At 35.8% G+C, this 20474-nt stretch overlaps 1 protein-coding gene across 5 annotated transcripts in view; it reads left to right on the forward strand.

The window, feature by feature from the left end:
* Window positions 1-2103: 2103 nt before the first annotated feature.
* Window positions 2104-20474, forward strand: part of LOC132315940 (CSC1-like protein HYP1) — a 44045-nt gene continuing 25674 nt past the window's right edge. For 2 of the 5 annotated variants that reach the window (XM_059814390.1, XM_059814394.1), the window contains exons 1-7: window positions 2104-2205; window positions 3454-3854; window positions 5372-5524; window positions 7619-7682; window positions 7836-8045; window positions 14888-15076; window positions 16773-17071. In XM_059814390.1, coding sequence (XP_059670373.1) covers window positions 3574-3854; window positions 5372-5524; window positions 7619-7682; window positions 7836-8045; window positions 14888-15076; window positions 16773-17071 — 1196 coding nt within the window. In that variant the 5' untranslated portion in view covers window positions 2104-2205; window positions 3454-3573. Of the gene's footprint in view, window positions 2329-3453; window positions 3855-5371; window positions 5525-7618; window positions 7683-7835; window positions 8046-14887; window positions 15077-16772; window positions 17072-20474 lie in introns of all 5 variants that reach the window. The other 3 variants (XM_059814391.1, XM_059814392.1, XM_059814393.1) reach the window with 3 other exon arrangements.

Genomic DNA, 20474 nt, shown 5'->3' on the forward strand with positions numbered 1-20474 from the left:
AGAGAGAGGAGAGAGAAAAGAGAATTTATTTTTTATTTTGGGTTTTGGTTGGGTTCGGGTTGAGCCCGACCCCAACTCAAATATGTTTGGGTTTTGACAAAACCCAACCCGAGCATGAGTCTGATTTGTGAATTGTATGCCTAAATTTCAAATTTTCTGGGTTAGGGTTGGGCTGGGCTGGGTTAGCGCGCCCAATTTGCCGCCCTAATTTGTGAGTTACTTAAATTTATGCACTACCCTTCAAGGCTAAATAACTTTAAGAAATTAACGATTTGTTTAGAATCAAATTCTTTAGAATTTGAAATTGGAATGAAAAAAGGAATTGGATTCTGCCTAAAATGGATTTGTTTGGAATCAAATTCCTTTAAATTTGAAATTGGAATGGAAAAAGGAATTGGATTCCACCTAAAATGGAGTTCTGCTTTTTATGTTTGGAATAAATAGGAGTTCAAATGAACTAAATAACTATTGAAGGTAATTTTCAAGTGGGTGAATAATAGTTAAACGTAAATTTTACATAGGTGAGGTAATTTTGGTAATTTCAAAAATTAACACGACACGAGATAAATGAGTTTGGGTTTGGGTTTGAGTTTAGTTTAATTGTGTTCGTATCGTAATCGTGTCAAACCGAATTGATACGATAAATAAACATATGGTGTTCATGTTTAACATGTCAATCCGTTTATAACTCAATTAACCTGTTTAACTAAACATGTCGTGTTCGTATTAAAAATGACCTGTTTAACTAAATATGTTGAATAAACATGTCGTGTTCATGTCAGAAATTATTTAAACATGTATTGTCGTGTTATTTTGTGTCGTGTTAAGTCTTGGTCCATTATTAAACGGGTTACACGTGTTGTGCTATATTACTCGTATAATAATCGTGTTGTATTCGTGTCGACTTATTTAACAGAATATCCATACTTTAACATGACACGAACACGACCTATTAACACGAATTGCCACCCCTTTATGCGTAAGGTTCACGTTCCCACAGCAATAATAACACGAGGGTTAGTTTCTTGTCAATTTCTTGTCCTTTTCCAAAGTGAAAATTTTAAAATGTCCGTCCGCATTAAAAAATCCTTCAACATTAAACGGACTAAGTTATTTTTTATTCTTCAATTCCTTTAAAAGCACACAATCATTCACACAAAGACGAATTTAATAATTATCAATGGAATGAACTAATATTTATTTGAGTGAGTTAATACTAATAATATATATATTGCTAGGCTAAAATTAGTTATAATAATAGAATTTTTTTTCGTTTTTTTGGGTGGACTTGAGCCAACCTGAATCCGCCCTTGATTCAGCACCATCTGCGATGGACAACTCACGAAAAATTCTTCTTCTTGGCTTTCTTTTAGAAGTACACAATCGCTCAACAATATGGACTCATAAGAAATTTGACCTCGCAATATTTAATTATTTAATAATCAACTAATTTATTATCAAACTAGAAAGTTGAGGGTTTGAGAGCCTCTGCCTCGTCGATTGGAACCACCGGATGCAGAGGTTGACTGAGACAACATTAGTCTAGGGTTCATGTCTTCCTTAGCCTATAATTGTCTTAGAGCAGCTGGTACATTGGGTTGGGCCATGTGCTTTGCCTTGTTAAATTGGATTCACCAATCTGGATTGTAATTGGGCTAAATGTGTGGCCTTTGTTTTGTCTGGGCTTTGGCCTTGTGTATTTTGTCTTTTATAACACACCTTCCGAAAAAAAAAAAAAACACGAAGGTAGAGGGTGTGAGAATTTTTTTTCAAAATAAGAATCATCTTAAGCCTCGTGCATTGTGTATTAGCTCACGTGAGATGTTTAGTGATTGAGACAAGCAATCAATCTACCCACCAGTCTAAACTCCAAAGGGCCCCTTTCAAAGTTGTTACTGTAATAAAAAAACATTTTTGTTAGTAGAACTGCTAAACTTCGCTTTAAACAAAAGGTTGGTTACAATCAACAAATGGTACAATAATAGACGCAGGTATAATTTACCTTTAAAAATAAAAAACTGATCGATCAGGGTTATACCATGGGCAATTCGGACAAGCCGCTTATGTGTGTATAAAACTGTATATTAAATTACTATATATAGACATTTGTATCTCAGTTTTGTTCACTGATTATCCACTTCGAAAATATCCTAAATATCCTACTAGCTTTACCGACACACCAGGTTCTCTCTCCGATAGCATAAGGTATGATCTCTCGCTCGCGCCGTCTATTTCTCACTTTCATAAGCATTTTCTCGCATCGAACAATCGTACGTTTCTTAATTAGGGTTTTCGGTTCATCCACGTCTGAAGCAATTCACCAAGCTGGTAAATCTCTTACTGAAGCAATTGTTTCATTATGATCTGAAACTGAAATATAAATAGTTTCGATTCAGATTTGAGATATTATACACTACTGGTCTGTTGGATTTCAAAATTCATGAACTAGGCTTTACAGCTGATGTTGTACTTCGAGGGTTGGATCATTGATTTTGTAGCTGGTTATCATAGTTCATAGATAGGCAGGGATCTTACTCAGTGGGGGCATTCGCAACCACTGAATTTTTTTATTGTTGTATTTTATATTCCAAAATTTATACTTTTTTTACATTTATACCCATAGAATTTTAAAATTGCTTCCACTGAAATTATGAAAAAACCCCTCTATATAATTTTGTCTCCCCTCATATGAATTCCTAGATCTGTCCCTCTTCATAGATCATTAATTGTTTTAGCTGTGATAGATGTTCATTTAGAAATTTGGAAGAGTAGGGTTTTCAAGGGGTGCTCTCGCGGTGAGCTACCCATTGATCATCATCTTGCCTTTATTCTATATGGATGGAGTCGATCAAATGAATTCTCCTTTTTATATATTTTTTTCTATTATGCACCATGTCTTCTCTTAAATTTTAGTTTCGTAAGTTATTTTTTATTACTTCAGTGAGCTACCCATTGATAGTTTTTTCAATTCCAAAATCTGCTATTGCCACTTGTTTCAACCAAGGATGTATGGGTAATGGTTTGATGTGTGTTAACACAAAATAGAATGCCATATTTCTGTTGAGAATTGTGGTTACCAAGGCACTCCTTACATGCCAACCACTCATACCCAAGTCCGTGTAACATGGAATATTTGATTAGCACTTGTTTAGGTAGTACTACAAATTGCCCACTACGAGACTCAAACCCTCACCTCTCCTTTGAGGGAGGAGAGAGCATAGCATTGGGCGAATGGTCCATTGGTTTGTGTAAGAAAATTGATCAATTCAGGGCAAAAAGAAAAGGAGAAAGATTAAAAAAGAAAAATATTGGCCTTTTCCCCTCTTGCTACTTATTCTATTGAAATGTTTTCTTTTTCCTTAAAATCATTCGTTTAAAAGTTATAAATGTAAGTACACACATTGCTAAAACAATAATTGTACTTCTAATACTAGTCTTTACACTTTCATGCAGCTCTTTCCATTAGGTGACCTACATAAGCTGTTGTTGAATTTCGCTTCTGCTAATGCAGTTGAGTTTATGAGGGTGAGGAATTGTTACCGTGAATAATTGGCCTAATAAGCACTCAAAGGAATGATTCTTTCTGCTCTTTTAACATCTGTTGGAATCAATCTCGGCCTCTGCCTTTTGTTTTGCACTCTATATTCTATATTGAGGAAGCAGCCAGGTAACATCAGTGTTTATGCACCACGCTTGATTGCTGAGAGAAATGCTCAAGAGAGAACTGATTTCAACTTGGAAAGGTTATTACCTTCTCCCGGCTGGGTGAGAGAGGCTTGGCGGCCCTCAGAAGCAGAACTATTGTCAATCTCAGGATTGGATGCTGTAGTATTCATGCGTATTTTCACATTTGGGTAACTTAGACCTTTTCCTGTGAAACTGACGTTTAAATTTATGATGTGACATGCTATTGTAAGCATACAAAAGTGTTCTTTTTACTAAATTTGTTCTCATAAAATGACAATAAGTTGCAGAATCATCTAAAATTAAGAAGATATCAAACTAAATCAACGAAAAAATTAAAGAAAATGGACTGCTATAACTTTGTATGAAGGAAGGAAAAGAAGAAAGAAATAGAATTATCGTGAACTGAAGAAGTAAATGCATCCATCCTGCAAAACAAAGTGTGTCGAGCAGAATTGCCCTAAATTCTTCTTCTTTGTGTTCTCATTCATTATTATATGAGCTTTTGTTCAATTGAATGATTGGAAACATCTTGCATAAGCTCAGGATTATGTTACATGGACTTAGGTACATCTGTGAAGCATACCTCCTTGAATCCTTACTCCCAAGATACGGAAAAATGTGTAAAGTATGGTACTGTAGTTTGACACGTCCTATCTTTTTTTTACATACTCTGCCAATACTATTGTATGGTGTATGATGTTATTATTCTTTAAGGATATATTCAGTTAGAACTTAAATTAAATGGAATGTGGGGAAAGGGGGGGATTCCTATCTATCTCATAAGCAGAAAACTCTTCATTGGTATCAAATTTGAGCTTTTTTTGTCACATGTGGCGGATTGGTGTGACCTAATTTAATCATTGTATCAAGCACATAATAACCCATAACCGTATCCACGTTATTTTGCTTTGACATGGGTACGTACCATGTAACAAAGCTTGGGAACTGATACTTCTTGCATCTCGTTCACAATTTGGCCAGTATGCCTTGTGCACAAGTCAACTGAATCTAAAATTTTTTTGAGATTATCCTCTGTCTGTGTATTGAAGATAGGAATTTGGGTGGGAGGTTTGTGGGGTAAGAGGGCTGGCGTGGTGGCAAATATGTAGGTGATGGATAGTTGGATAGTTATAGAAAAATTAAAAAAAGAAAAAAAATTTGTTTGTGTATTGAAGATTGAAATTTGGGGTGGGAGGTGGAGAAAGGGCCGGCACGGTGGCAAATTGTATAGTTGGATTGTTATAAAAAAAAAAACTAAAAGAAGAAACAAAATTTTTGAATGATGGATACTGGTAGTAACTGTGTTTGTATTAACATTTGTGCTTTTCGTCCAATTGTTTTAGGTACAGTTAAGAAATCTAAATTTGGTCTTCATGCACGAATGTAAGGTAAACTGGTTAAGGATGCAATACAATTATTTGTAATGGTATTGAACTCGTGTTTAAAGTATCAACTATATGTTTCTTTATTGGATCTTTCTTGATTTGCACATGTTAATGAACTAGAGAGTTCAATTTTGTTGCAGATCGTGCTATGACACTTTCTTATTTCCCTGTTTCAAAATTTATTAGTATTTTAACTAGGTCTGCATCATGCTATTGCTCATCTTTTTTTTTTTTTTTTTTTTTTGGTGATCCTTTTTTTGTATATATCATTAACTAATTTTTTCTTTTCTTTTTTGCAGTTTCAAAGTATTTAGTTTTGCTGGAATTATTGGGGTTTTCATTCTTCTTCCTATTAATTATTTGGGGAATCAGCTAAGTGCTGATTTTTCTGATTTGGCAAACAAGTCTTTGGACTCATTCACTATTTCAAATGTCGACAATGGATCAAACTGGTAATTACTATAATTAATATGTACTGGTGCAACTTCATGCTAATGAGATCGAATGATGGCTAAGGATTAACATGGATATATATATATATTTAAAAAGGAAGTTATGGCAGTTATTTTCCCCCCATTTTTATTAATAGCACTGTTCTCTATGAATTTATGTTTCTAGTGGTCTGATAAAGATCTTACATGGTTGTCAACTATCTAATGCTACCCCATCCCCTCCCCCTCTTCTCTTTCTCGAAGCTTGGGACAGGATGATAACTGGGCATGATACAAGTGAAGTTACTTTTGCTACCCCATGGGGTAACTGAGTTAGCATAATGCTTTTGGACATGCAGAGGTCTTGTGTTCAATTCCTTGGATGTCAAGTCTTTGTCCTGAGCATACCCAATACCTAAGAAGCACGGAAATGGATATAGGACGTGGATACGACACAACATGGATATAGTGACACGGCAAATAAGAAATATATTTTCTATATATATGATGTTGTACTTCAAGAAATTAAGAGTAATATCATTTTTTAGAATCTCATAATGAAAAAAAAAGGTGTTTTGCTGGAAAAAAGAAAGAATAATAGAAAGAGGGTTAAGAAAGAGGGGGGGAAAAAAAACAATGAGACAAAGAGGATTAGTGTTTTGTTAGAAAAAGAATTAGGCCTTAGTTAAAAATATAGGTAAGAATCCATAGAAGAGAAAAAATTTCATGGGGAATAGAGGAAAAAGGAAAAAGAGACAAAAAGAAATTTATTGTGTGAGGAAAAAAAGAAGTATTTAGGGTTTGTGAAAATCAAGAAGAAGAAAGAAAAGAGGAGCACGAAGAATAAGATAGAAAGAGGAGAAAGGGGGGAGAGAGATAGACTGATAGGGAGACCATTCCCCGGTAGTGAAGCTTGGTTGGTGGGACTACAAGAGTGTCAAAATGATCGTGCAAGGGTTCGAACCTTTGAACTAAAATATAAGAATAAATATCTAAATGTTTTATGAAACAAGTTTTTAAGTAATTATGTAATTAAATAACTCCTAAAATTTACACTTCAACTCAACATTGTTTTTAAAACTTTCTTAAAAATTCTTATAAAAAAAAAAAAAAAAAAAAAATCTTAAAAATCCCCAAAGAGTGGGACGCATGTGTCGGGCACGTATCCATGGCGTGTCAGAAGCATGTCCACAACGTGGCTGGATATTCGATAAAATATAAAATATTCGGACATGTATTTTGGCGTGTCGGGGCATGTCCTTTTAGGTGTGTCCATGCTTCCTAGCCCAATACTGTTGCTTGGATTGCAGGTATCAGAAAGATTGGTGCTACCCCCAAAAGGGTTTGAAACACCCTTTGTTGCCAAAAGAGAGAGAAAAAAAGAAGTTATGTTCGATTATGAAGGGACGAAGTACTATATAATCCCAAAATAGATGTAGAGGGGTTAATAAGTCTCGGAAACCTCTTAAACCAACTTATTGAGAATTTAAAATTCTTTAATGTGTAAGCAGAAACATATAAATTGCACTAATTCAGAATTTTATAAATTTTTGTCTTTAATTTACTAGAAATTTTAATCTTTAATTTGAAATAGTCCCCCTTAAGCAGTTATATAGAAACATATAAATTGCAATATCATGTGTTTACCAAAATACAGTTTGTACTTTTTGGGGGTAAGTCTGTTATATACTTAATGACTCAGTTTCTGTATCCAACTTGAAAATAATTTTGTTGTTATTTGCTATATCATTTTGCTCAGATAAGTATTCACTATCTCCAACTGGAAAATCATTTTGTTGTTCCGTGCTGGATAGTGCTCATATTTCTCTCAACTTTACTGGATTTTATTTTTGAAAACCTAATTTGGTCTTCATGATGCTTTTTAACGTTTTTTCTACTGTTCTTAGGTGATTTTTCTAGTTCTAATTTTGTAGAATGGGAATTTTCTGTTTCAATTGCATATTTTATTTGTGTAAATATCTTATTAGAGTTTCTAATGGAGTCGTATGCAGTCTCCGCGCCTTTTTTTTTTTATTTAATTTGATTCACATTCTATTAGGAGTTTAGCTAAATTTGGTGAAGAGACCCTGACTATAAGTTTTGGCCTCTTTGAAGGTTATGGATTCACTTCTCTGCTGCGTATGTTTTCACAGCAATTGTCTGCTATCTTCTTTATTTTGTAAGTGATACGTTGTGTGTGATTAATTTCCGAAAAAAAAAGAAAAAAAAAGAAAAGATATGTTGTGTGTGATTACACTTTGTTGGTTCATTTGGAGGGGGAGAAAGTATCCATGGAATTTCAACTGGGTGCTGAATGCTATATGATCTGCAGGAGTACAACTATATTTCGTCAAAAAGGATTGCTTATTTCTACTCATCTAAACCTCAGCCACATCAGTTCACTATTTTAGTTCGAAGTATCCCTGCCTCATCTAGCAGCAGTTTCAGTGAAAGTGTCGAGAGCTTCTTCATGGAGAATTATCCTTCTACATACCTCTCAAATTCTGTGGTTCGTCGAACAAGCAAAATTCAAGGGCTCATTGTAAGAATTTTGAGTAATTCTTCATGGATTTATTCCCTTTTCTTATGAGATGCTATAGATTCATTCCTTTTTTTTTTGTTCTTATTTTTTTTATCTTTCCAAAATTGTCCATATAATTATATTCTTTTGAACCTTTAAGTCTTCAGTTCTTCATGAGTAATATTTATGTGACCTGATATTTTTAATTCTAATACTTGGCAATCTAAATGATGTTCAACTAATTTTTTTTTATCCGGTATAGTCCCCGTTAATCAATGCTATTGGGAGTCGTGGACTGGGTCACACCTTAACCTTTGACATTATTTGCACAAAGCGACAATGTAGATGATGTTCAAGTGACTCGAAAAAATGATGTCCGATTTGTGTAATATTGTTGTCTCACATAATTCATTGAGAAGTGGGAACTAATTTTTCATACACCTAACACAATTGACCGATTTTTATTTCTAATATTGTTGTCTCACATATTGTCGCATTTGATAAAAGTTTTTAAAGCTGTTTATTTATCATCTTCTTTTCTTCTTCTTCTTCTTTTATTTTTTTTTATTTTTATTTTTTAACTTATTTTATTTTAGGTATTTTTTTTTTTTTTTTGATAAGTAAAATTTATTGAAAATGCTCAAAAAAAGGGGAGCGGAACCCATGATAACAAAAAGGCCACAAAGCGCCTTAAATCTTCAACGAGGCCAAAAATACAATAATCTCCTCAATGGATTTATAATCTCTCCCTGACACCCAACAAAAAAGAGTGAAAATTGTTGGAAAGTAGAAGATTTATTCCCTCCATAGGTGGATTCGTAAGGAATGTATTTTATGTGTATCATTGACTTTCCTAGAATCATGGGATAATAAGTTAGAGAATCCCACTAATATAGACTTTCCTAGAATCATGGGATAATAAGTTAGAGAATCCCACTAATATAGAAATTCATTCTAATTCATTTTTTTGGAAGGTTAGTTTCCTATTTTATCTTCCTGTGATTAGCTTTGTACAGGCTGTAATTTGTGTAAATAAGCCGTGTATTGGCTTTCTCAATTACAATACAATTTTAATCTTTTCTCCTAAATTTGTCATGGTATCAGAGCACTAGGCTCTTTTCTGGGAATCACAGTCTCTTCAGCCTTAATTGCCAAAGAGAGATTATTTTTTCCTTATCTTTTTCAGGAAATGCCCTGGCCTTCATTGCCATTTTTTTTCTCTGAGTTTATTCCTTTCTTAAACCCAATCCAATATGTCTGAGACCAAATCATCTTCTGAGGAAGTCATCTTGCATCAAGCATCCGGTGATTTGCAGAACATTCAGGTGGCATACAAACTGAATGGGAAGAATTTTTTGAAGTGGTCCCAATTTGTTCAAACCTATTTGAAGGGAAAAGGGAAGCTCAGCCATCTCCTAGGGACAGGTCCAAAGAAAGGAGATCCAAAGTTCGATGCGTGGGATGAAGCAGATTCCATGATCATGTCATGGTTGTGGAATTCAATGAATCCAGAAATCAGCGACACCTGCATGTTCTTGTCCACTGCCAAAGAGGTTTGGGATGCTGTTTGACAGACTTATTCGAAGGCTCGTGATGCAGCGCAAGTGTACAAGATTAAAATCAAGACTGGTGCGATGAAACAAGGTGGAAAGTCAGTCACGGAGTATGCGAATTCACTGCAGAATCTGTGGTAGGAACTTGATCATTACCGATGCATTAAGTCTAAATGTCCAGAAGATGCTGCAATCTTGAAGGGCTTTATCGAAAAAGATCGAGTCTACGAATTTCTCGCAAGACTCAATGCTGAGTTTGATCAAGTCAGGGTTCAGATTCTTGGCAAGGAGGAGGTACCATCTTTAAATGAGACCATCTCTCTGATCCGGGCAGAGGAGAGTCGTAGGGGGGTTATGCTTGAACCCCAAGCCCTAGAAGGATCAGCTATGGTGACGAAGACAGAACGGCCATCAATTCAAGAAAGTGGTAAGGCAGATTTGTCACGGTTTCAAGGAAAGGGCAGCAAGGATACTCTTTGGTGTACCTATTGCAAGAAACCAAGACACACTAGAGAGAAATGTTGGAAGTTGAATGGTAAACCACCAAGCAGAGAGTGGGAATACTGAGGAGGACAACAGAGAAGCCAAGCCAACTTCATCACAAATCAGTCGAGCCACGAAAAGTCTCAAGAACAGAGCGGGTTCAATGATGAGGAGATCGAGAAGATAAGGGGGCTTCTGGGATCATTGGAGAAACCAAGTGGTGCATGTTCTCTCGCACTTTCAGGTAAGTTTTCTGTTTCTCACGGATTACATGTCTCAGATGAACCTATTCGGAATCTATGGGTTATTGACTCAGGAGCTACAGATCACATGACTCACTATTCACTAAATTTTAACACTTATAACCCCTGTCCAAGCAATCAAAAAATAGCTGTTGCAGATGGTTCTCTCACTACCGTAGCAGGTCTAGGGGATATCCATATCAGTCCATCTCTCACACTAAAAAATGTCCTTCATGTCCCTAAATTGTCCACCAACCTGATATCCATACAAAAACTCACTCATGACATGAACTGTAATGTTTTGTTTTATCCTTCTTACTGTACATTTCAAGACCAGGATTCGGGGAGGAAGATTGGACTTGCTAAGGAGAAGAACGGGCTCTACTATCTTGAAGAAACAGGAAAATCTTATATTGTCGGGAATAAATTATCTCTGTCGTTTCTTTCATCATCCAATAAAGACACTATTTGGCTTCATCATTTTAGACTAGGACATCCATCTTTTGGAATTTTGAAAATTTTCATTGCGATGTGTGCGAATTTGCAAAACACAAGCGTGTACCCTTTCCGGTTAGTGATAAAAGAAGTTCAATTCCATTTTATTTAATTCACAGTGATATATGGGGGCCTTCCACAGTTAAAAATTTGTCTGGCTCACGATGGTTTGTTTCCTTTATCGATGATTGCACTAGATTCTCCTGGTTCTTTCTTCTTAAATCTAAATCGGATGTAAGTATTGTGCTTCCAAATTTCCATAACATGATTCAAAACCAGTTTGGGGTTAAAATAAAGAGATTTAGATCGGATAATGCAAGGGATTATTTCAATAAAACCTTATCTCCATACTTTCAAAAAGAGGGAATTATCCATGAATCCTCGTGTTAACAGTCTACAACAAAACGGAGTGGCAGAGAGGAAGAATGGTCATTTATTAGCTACAACCCGAGCCTTTCTCTTCCATCAAAATGTCCCAAAAACTTTCTGGGGGGAAGCTGTGCTTACAGCTGCATATATAATTAACAGATTACCTTCTAGGGTGCTGGGGTTTCAAACACTAATGGAGACACTTGCCCGTTTTTATCCAGATCTAAGAACAACAAACAACCTCATTCCAAGAATCTTTGGATGTACTACTTTTGTTCATGTCTATAGCCATAATAGAGGGAAGCTAGATCCAAGAGCCACCAAGTGTATTTTTGTGGGTTATTCGTCTACTCAAAAGGGTTGCAAGTGTTACCATCCACCTACTAGGAAGTTCTTAGTCTCTATTGATGTCACTTTTGAAGAAAAAATACCATATTTCACTCAGCCTTATCTTCAGGGAGAGTCTTTGGCATTCATTGAAGATAAGGACAGAGACTTTCCACCTGTTCCATTGGACTCCAACCCAGTTTTTGTGCCAATTCAACCTATACCTCCTGAACCATCATCACAGATACCTCCTGAACCATCATCACAGCCCGTTTCTGTGTCAAATACTACTCCTATTCAAAGTCCAATGACAGGGAATAATGAACTTTGTGACTCTATGAGGTTTTCGCTGGTGTATTCAAGACAACGAGACCGGGGTCCTAATCCTGTGCAAGTCCAAGATTCAACGCCTAATCCTGAGAATGAGGTAAATACAGCTCCAGAAACTCCACATGATCATGATATTCCCATTGCCATTAGGAAAGGCACAAGAGATGCACTAAACACCCATTGTACCCTTTAGCGAAGTTTGTGTCATTTAAAAAATTCTCACAAGCACATAGGAGCTTCCTAGTTAGCCTAAGCACTATTCATATTCCTGATACATTATCTGAGGCATTATCTGATGAGAAATGGAAAGATGCTATGAGAGAAGAGATGCAAGCACTAGAGAAGAATCAAACGTGGGAAATTGTCAACCTACCACCAGGAAAGAAGACTGTAAGATGCAAGTGGGTGTTTATAGTGAAGTACAGGTCAGATGGATCTTTGGAGAGATACAAAGCCAGGCTCGTGGCAAAGGGATACACGCAAACCTATGGTGTTGAATATCAAGAGACATTTGCTTCGGTGGCTAAAATGAGTATGGTAAGAGTCTTGTTATCACTAGCAACCAACTTCAATTGGTACTTGGAACAATTTGATGTAAAAAATGCTTTTCTTCACGGTAATTTGGAGGAGGAAATATACATGGATATCCCTTCAGGCTTTAAGGGAAATCTGAGTAGCAACAGGTTTGCAAACTGAAGAAAGCGTTGTATGGCCTGAAGCAATCACCAAGGGCCTGGTTTGGAAGATTTGCCAAAGTAATGCTTGCCACTGGATATAAACAGAGTCAAGGGGATCATACTCTCTTTGTTACACACTCAGATGCAGGGGGAGTCACTGCTCTTTTGGTATATGTCGATGACATAATTGTGACAGGAAATGATGAGAAGGAGAAGGAAGCCTTGAGAAAATGCCTAATCAGAGAATTTGAGATAAAAGAACTAGGAAGATTGAAGTACTTCCTAGGAATTGAAGTAGCCCATTCCAGAGAAGGCATTTTCATTTCACAACAGAAATATGTAACTGATCTTCTAAGGGAGACAGGGAAGCTAGCATGTAAACCAAGCTGCACACCGATCAATCCAAATCACAAACTCGGGGAAGCAAGTGAAGATCCAGCCGTTGACAAGGAAAGGTACCAAAGATTAGTAGGGAAGCTTATATACCTTGCTCACACAAGGCCAAACATTGCATATACCGTGAGCGTGGTTAGCCAATTTATGCACAACCCAAGAGAAGTTCACCTACAGGCAGTCTACAGAGTACTACATTATCTAAAAACTAGTCCTGGCTAGGGAATTTTATTTAAAAGGGACACTGGATTAGTCTTAAAGGCATACACTGATGCAGATTATGCAGGCTCACTCATTGATAGACGTTCCACCACGGGTTATTGTACTTTCCTTGGAGGCAACCTTGTAACATGGAGAAGTAAGAAGCAGAATGTGGTAGCTAGATCGAGTGCGGAGGCAGAGTTTAGAGCAATGGCTCAAGGAGTATGCGAGTTATTATGGCTCAAGATAATTCTGGAAGATTTAAGAATCAAGTGGGAAGGACCAATGAGGTTATTTTGCGACAACAAGTCTGCCATTAGCATTGCTCCCAATCCTGTTCAACATGAAAGAACAAAGCACGTGGAAGTAGATAGACATTTCATAAAGGAGAAGTTGGATAGTGGCTTAATTTGTACTCCATACGTCTCAACCAATGGTCAACTTGCTGATGTGCTTACAAAAGGACTAGGAAGTGCAGCGTTTCAAGAATCTATTTCCAAGCTGGGAATGAAAAATGCATATTCTCTAGCTTGAGGGGGAGTGTTGGAAAGTAGAAGATTTATTCCCTCCATAGGTGGATTAGTAAGGAATGTATTTTATGTGTATCATTGACTTTCCTAGAATCATGGGATAATAAGTTAGAGAATCCCACTAATATAGACTTTCCTAGAATCATGGGATAATAAGTTAGAGAATCCCACTAATATAGAAATTCATTCTAATTCATTTTTTAGGAAGGTTAGTTTCCTATTTTATCTTCCTGTGATTAGCTTTGTACAGGCTGTAATTTGTGTATATAAGCCGTGTATTGGCTTTCTCAATTACAATACAATTTTAATCTTTTCTCCTAATTTTGTCAGAAATAATAGAGAACTTAAGAGTAGAAATAGATTTCTTCTTTCCATCAAAATATCTCCTATTTCGCTCGAGCCAAATGCACCACCAAATACAAAGAGGCGTAGCCCTCCAAGCCTCCTGAATAAGAGCCCCAACAGGGACACCTCTCCAAGTCTCAATCAACCCTCTAGAAGACCTAGGCATAACCCAATGGATTCCAAATAATCCAAGCATCAAATCCCAACAATCTCTGGCCATACTGCAGTGCAAAAGGAGGTGGGCAACTGTCTCCTCATCACACAAGCACATCATTTGATTAGTTTTCAGCGTTCAACTGGACTGCACATCAACATTCCTCTCTCTCTCTCCATAATAGTAATGATGTCGGAACATGAAAGCTGGATGTTATGTTAACAGTGTTTTGAATGAATCTTCATGGAATTATTTCTACATTGATCATGTAATAATAATTTTTGGAACTAATATTCTTTTTCTTTTATGATGAACTCATACTTTTGCGCCTGTATTTTCTTGACATGTTTGTGTTTTAGTGGTAGTTGTAGCAATCAGATCATGTTCAATTAGCTCGACAATAAAATGTCTGTAACTTGTATTCTTGCCATCCCACGAATTGTTCCTTGAGATGGGTTGTTGTTATTGTTGATGATGATGGTGTTGTTTTATATGTGGAGATGATGCATCTGCATTGAATAATACGCAAGCCTCTCTGAGGAATAATATATTTTTTGTCTGCAATCCTTTGCATTCAATATACAATTCAAAATTTGAAAAAAAAAAAAAAAGTAGAAACATTTAAAATTTTGGTTGTAGTCTAAATGCTAAAATACTATCAACATTCTTCTCTCTCTCTCTCTCTCACACACACACACACACATTCACACACACACACATTTAAAGTATCTATCATTTGATTAGTGTGTTTATATTCCTTCTAGAGTGACGCAGATAAAATGTATAGAAAGCTTGCCCACTTGAAATCAACAACCCACACTCAACAAAGGTTCAGGCGTGATGGCTTTTTGGGACTTTTTGGACGCAAAGTTAATATTCTAGATCAGTATGAAAAGAAGCTAGAAGATCTGGAAGATAATATGAGAATGGAGCAAACTTCTATAGTGGGAAAGGTGAGCTCCTTTAGTGTGTCTATGATTATTGATATTTTATCCGCGCTATAATTTGAAAAAGCTAAATCTCATTAACAAGGGAACTGCTATTTAACCTTTTTAAATATTTTGGTTAGAAGACGAGAGGTAGACAAGAAAGAAACATGTGTAAGAATATCTCAAACACTTTGTTTTTTTATTTTTAAATTTTGTAGAATAATTTTTGCTTTCCAGTTCCTTGTACTTGTTAAGATGGGTGCATACTATTTTCCCTTTTCTTGGAGTTAAGGTGCCTGAAGAATGATTACCCATTGATCTGGTAACTTGTACTTTGGCACAATATAATTGGCTTCCTTGGATCAAGTTGTACTTTCTCATGGACTCATCCTTGCACCATGAGATAAGGCCACAAAATACAAATGTACAGCACACGCCCTTGAATGAAGACACGCTTACCTTTTGAGGCTTAAAATCTATGCATGTTGTAAAAGGGGTGAAATTAAGAGTGCCTTTATACACATGAGTACATGAGACATACATGTTCTAGGAAGCAATTGATACGAGTCTTTATGATTTGTAAGTTATCATTCTGAATCACTTGATGGATGTTGCTGGGATTTTAATCAGTGGCGGAGCCAGGAACTTACTTTAGTGTGGGGGGACAATAATAAGACAATTTTTTTTTTCCCAACTAAAACAATAAATAATGAAATTTAAATATTGATTTCTAATATATATTTATATATATTGGTGGTAATTTTTCAACTAACTGAGGAAGTGAAAGAAAGCTTGATCATAAGGAGAGGAAGAATTTGCAAATTTTGATTTATAATATTTTCATCCAGTATATTTATAATTTTCCACAATGAATTTTTTCTCTTGAAAGGGTTGCATGATATCAATGTCATTAAATATTTTCTCACAAAATTTATTAATGTTAGCAAAATCCTGCTCCCTTTTTCTTTTTTTCCAACATTAAAAATCTTATTTTGCAGAAAAAATAATATTGCCTAAGAGTAAGGATTAAAGTTTCTTGCATATTGGCTTAGGATTGAGATTTCTACTGATAAAAGATCTTTATAATTATTCCACTTCGTGTTTTTGCTTTGGAGAGAGATTGAGAGAGTCCAAGAGAGAAATTGACAGCCGAAATAGGGGAGATAAACTTGGCGTGGGTCATGAGAATGAAAGGCATAGAAAACTTGGGAAAGAAAAGAGAAATTTTGACTGAAGAAGAGTTGGTGACCCTCAAAGAGTAAACATTATAAAACAATTTTGGGTGGGAGCAAATTCACATTTGTAATACAATATACATATAAAATTAGAATAACAAAAAGTTTAGTGGGGGCAACTGCCCAACTCAACTCTATGTGGCTCGACCACTAATCTTAATTGTCTAACCGGCCTTAAATCCACAGGTCCATTCTTCTGCAAATTGTGCGCTTTACATTGATAAGTAGAGTTCTCACTTATAAATCAGTATTCATATTGAAGCAGTCTGTGTTACAGACGGCTGAATATGTGTGGTCTCTGTGAAACTTTCGCATGCACACATTGTCCTCTTCATGATAGCTGTATCTCAGGTTATTTATAGTCAAAATAGATTAAAATTTAATGAATCTCAGGTTATCTGTAGTCAAATTATTCATTAAAATTTAATTTAAAATTGTATATGATGCACCCTATCTTTCTCCTATTGCCTTTCCAATTTTAACAGGAAGTTCCAGCTGCTTTTGTGTCATTCAAATCACGGTTTGTTGCTGCAATAGCATTACACATCCAACAAGGTGTCAATCCTATAGAGTGGGTCACTGAGCCAGCCCCTGAGCCTCGGGATGTTTACTGGCCCTTCTTTTCTGCGTCGTTCATAAAAAGATGGATTTGGAAGCTTGTGGTTTTTGTCGCGTATATTCTTATTACAGTTCTATTTCTTATTCCGGTTGTCTTAGTGCAAGGTCTTACTAATCTGGAACAGTTGGAGACCTGGTTCCCTTTTCTGGAAAGCATACTGGAGCTGTAAGTAGTTCAGTCTTTGAACTTTTTTTTCTTTTTCTTTTTTTTTTTTTTTCCTTCTTCTAATTTTTTAAAAGTATCAAACATATATTAATGGTTGATTTAGGTCTTTTAACATCTGCTCATTCACACATATATATTTACCTCTCAACTGGCACCAACAGCCTAAATGATTGATACATGTATATAGAAATGTGGAGGCTTGTATTGGAAGTTCATACAATATAGTGTATAAGTATTCCCATAATCTTGTATTCTTGCTTCCTGCAATTGGGAACTCTCTCTCTCTGTCTGCGTCTGTGTCTCTGTCTCTCTCTTTGTTTGTTTGTGGAATTAGAGAGGCAAGAAATTTCTTCTAAGAAAAGTGGGTGTATAATATAGAAACTAGCAACCCACATGGATGAACACCTGATCATATTTAAGAAAATTTTGGATATCTTTTCCTCCGTATCATGAGGACTAAAGTTCAGTGGACAGGAATGCAATATGATACAGAATCTCAATCTAGTAGCTTCTCCCATTCCTTAATCACTGCCTACTACCTGCTATTGCACATTTGAATTATAAAATAGGGTATGATTGGCAATAAGGTTTAGTTGAATCACATAGAACTTCAGAATTTTTTAAACAAATAATTCATTTTTTGTGTTACTGTATATATAGTTCATAGTTATTAGGGATTTGTTTTTAGAATCTTTTTCTAAATAATATTCTAATAAAAAAAATATTCTTGACCTATGCTGACTTGTGACAAACAAGTCATATTGTTCTTTCGCCCTAGGTTGCTTGGATTTTCTTTTCTCTTTTCTTGAGGATTTGAGGTCTGCAAAGAACTGTTGTAGAGAGTTTGGTGGTGTCCCAGGATAGGTGTGGTATCTTTCTAAAACCTGTGTGTTTGGATCTGGACTTGTCTGTCTGCTTTCTGGTGGGTTGTGATGTCTTCTTCATATTACTGACTAGTTTGGATTACTGCCTTCTGTAGGTATATGTATTGGAAAGCATGAAAGGTTTAGAAAGATATATTTATTTTCTTAAATTTTATTATTATTATTATTTTTGTAAAAAATAAAGAAAGAAGAAGAAGAAGAAGAAAACCTCATTTATTACCATGTCTGCCAAGAACTCTGTCCTGAAATTTGTTGGAATCCAAAAAACAAAAGGTTCCTATTTTTTGTCCTTGAGATCGGATGTAATATACCCCAAGGAATCATATGATAATGTAGTTGCTCTATATTTAGTACCTTTGTTGTGTTCTTTCAGTGAAGTAGAAGTCTTTAATTTTGATAAGGGATTTCAGTAGTCCATGGAGGATTGAAGCATGGTATTAAAAGGCTGGAAGAGTTCTAGTATTTTTTCCTTCTGTGAAGTAACATGCAAGCGTTATTGCATTAGATAGTTGAGGCATAAATATGTAATTACAAGATATTGGAACCAAAAATCTAATAATAAAAATTGGAAAATAACAACTCAGATTGTGGGTTGTGTTTTAGTATCTATGGAAAAAAAATCAATAAATAAATACAAAGAACAAAGAAAAGTACTCATCTTATTGATAGAATTTGCTTAATGGTTTTTAATACATTTGTCCCTTAATTTTGGTGGATCGGGTGTCTTTGATTATTTATCCACCTCTCTTTGTTTTACTAATTTTTGAATTGATTTGGGTTAGGAATTTTATAGTCCAATGCTAACAGGAAGCCTGTATTTGCAATCAATGCATCATGTAATGTGTACAGTTGGTGTATAAGGTGCATATTTTAAACACCAATTCAGTCTTAAGGTGGGACGAACATCATCGTCCTTACCTTTTATTCAATATGGATGGGGTCGGCCACATGTATTCTCCTTTTTATATTCTTTCCTATTATATACCACGTTTTCTCTTAGATTTAATTTTTTTAGATTATTTTTTATTACTTCCTCCCATGTAAATTTTGGTTGGCCTCTTTGTCGCTTACCTTCTAGGCAAGCAACTCTTCCTCTTCTAACCAGTGCATCATTGGATCTACCTTATATTTTTTTTGGTTGGGTAAGTACTCACGCGCGTTTCACAAATTGCCCACTATGAAACTCCAACCCCTCACCTCCACTTTGAGGGAGGAGGGGTTACACCATTGGGCTAATGGCAAAAAATTATAGTCTGAACCTTGCACAATAGGGTGAACTGTAGGCTTGCACAATGTATCTTTTTTTCAGTAAGGTTTGCACAATACATCTTTTTTTTTTTTCTTTTCCCCGTTCATTTTGCACAATGCATCTTGTTATTTTGAACGTAATAGGTTTAATTTAGTCTTCTTGTGTCTCAAAGTAAAGAAAATAAGTAATCTTTAATTTTTTTTTTTTTTTTTTGATAAGTAAATAATGTATTAAAGAACGTTCAAAGGTCCACAAAAGAGCCTCTGAACTCTCAAAGAACCCAAAAGATCAACAAACTCCTCTATGGATTTAAAATTTCTCCCTAGAACCCAACAAAAAAGGGTGCTAATAATGGAGAATTTCAATGACGCAATAAGATTTTCCTTTCCTTTGGAAGATCTCCTATTTCTCTCCAGCCAAATGCACCACCAAGCGCATAAAGAGACCTAACATCAAAGCGACCCTGACAAGAGGGACGCCACACCCAATAGTCAGAAACATCTCCGATGATCTCTTGACAATACAAGAGCTCCAAAAAACCAATAGCATCCTCAATTTCCAATCTTGAAAATGCCTCAAGAAACAAACATCCCATATTGTTCTTTCACTATCAACTATCAAGGTGATAGCAGTCGACCACCATAGCCCTAACGATTTGAAGCAATCTGGAAGAGTCTAGGGAAAGTGAGCGCAAGAGTACTATCACCACACCAAATGTCCTCCCAAAAGAAGATTCCCCTACCATCCCGGACTCGAAACCTATAATATGTTTGGAGAATTCATCCCATCCCAAGCCCCAACTCCACTTGTAAATCTCACCTCAGAAGAGCACCAGCCCCCTCTCATCTCCCCATATTTGCTCACAATCACCCTCCGCCATAGTATGTGCCTCTCAACCCCATATCTCCAAAGCCATTCCCCAACAAGGACTATTGAACAGCACCAATCTTCCCATACCCAATCCTCCCTTCCGGATCGGAGTGCAGACACGCTCCCATCTAACCATGAAACTTGAACTCCCACTTACCTCCCTACACAAAAAAAAGAAGTTATCTTCCATTGCAATTTAAATGCAATAAACTTCATATTTTTGTTTACTTATAAAAAAATAAATTAACTTCCTATTTTTTTTGTTATTTCAAGAATGTGCAAGAGAATTGGTGTTATGGCTCTTCTTACTACTACCTTTTTGCTATCTTCTACCATCATGATTATCATCATTTTCTTGCCTTAGAGAAAGGTGCAAAGAGCGATGTCTATTGATCTAGAA

Source organism: Cornus florida, unplaced genomic scaffold (assembly GCF_030987335.1).
Source record: "Cornus florida cultivar Cherokee Brave unplaced genomic scaffold, ASM3098733v1 CherokeeBrave_3.0.0_Hap2_Chr07, whole genome shotgun sequence".
Classification (NCBI taxonomy): Eukaryota; Viridiplantae; Streptophyta; class Magnoliopsida; order Cornales; family Cornaceae; genus Cornus; species Cornus florida.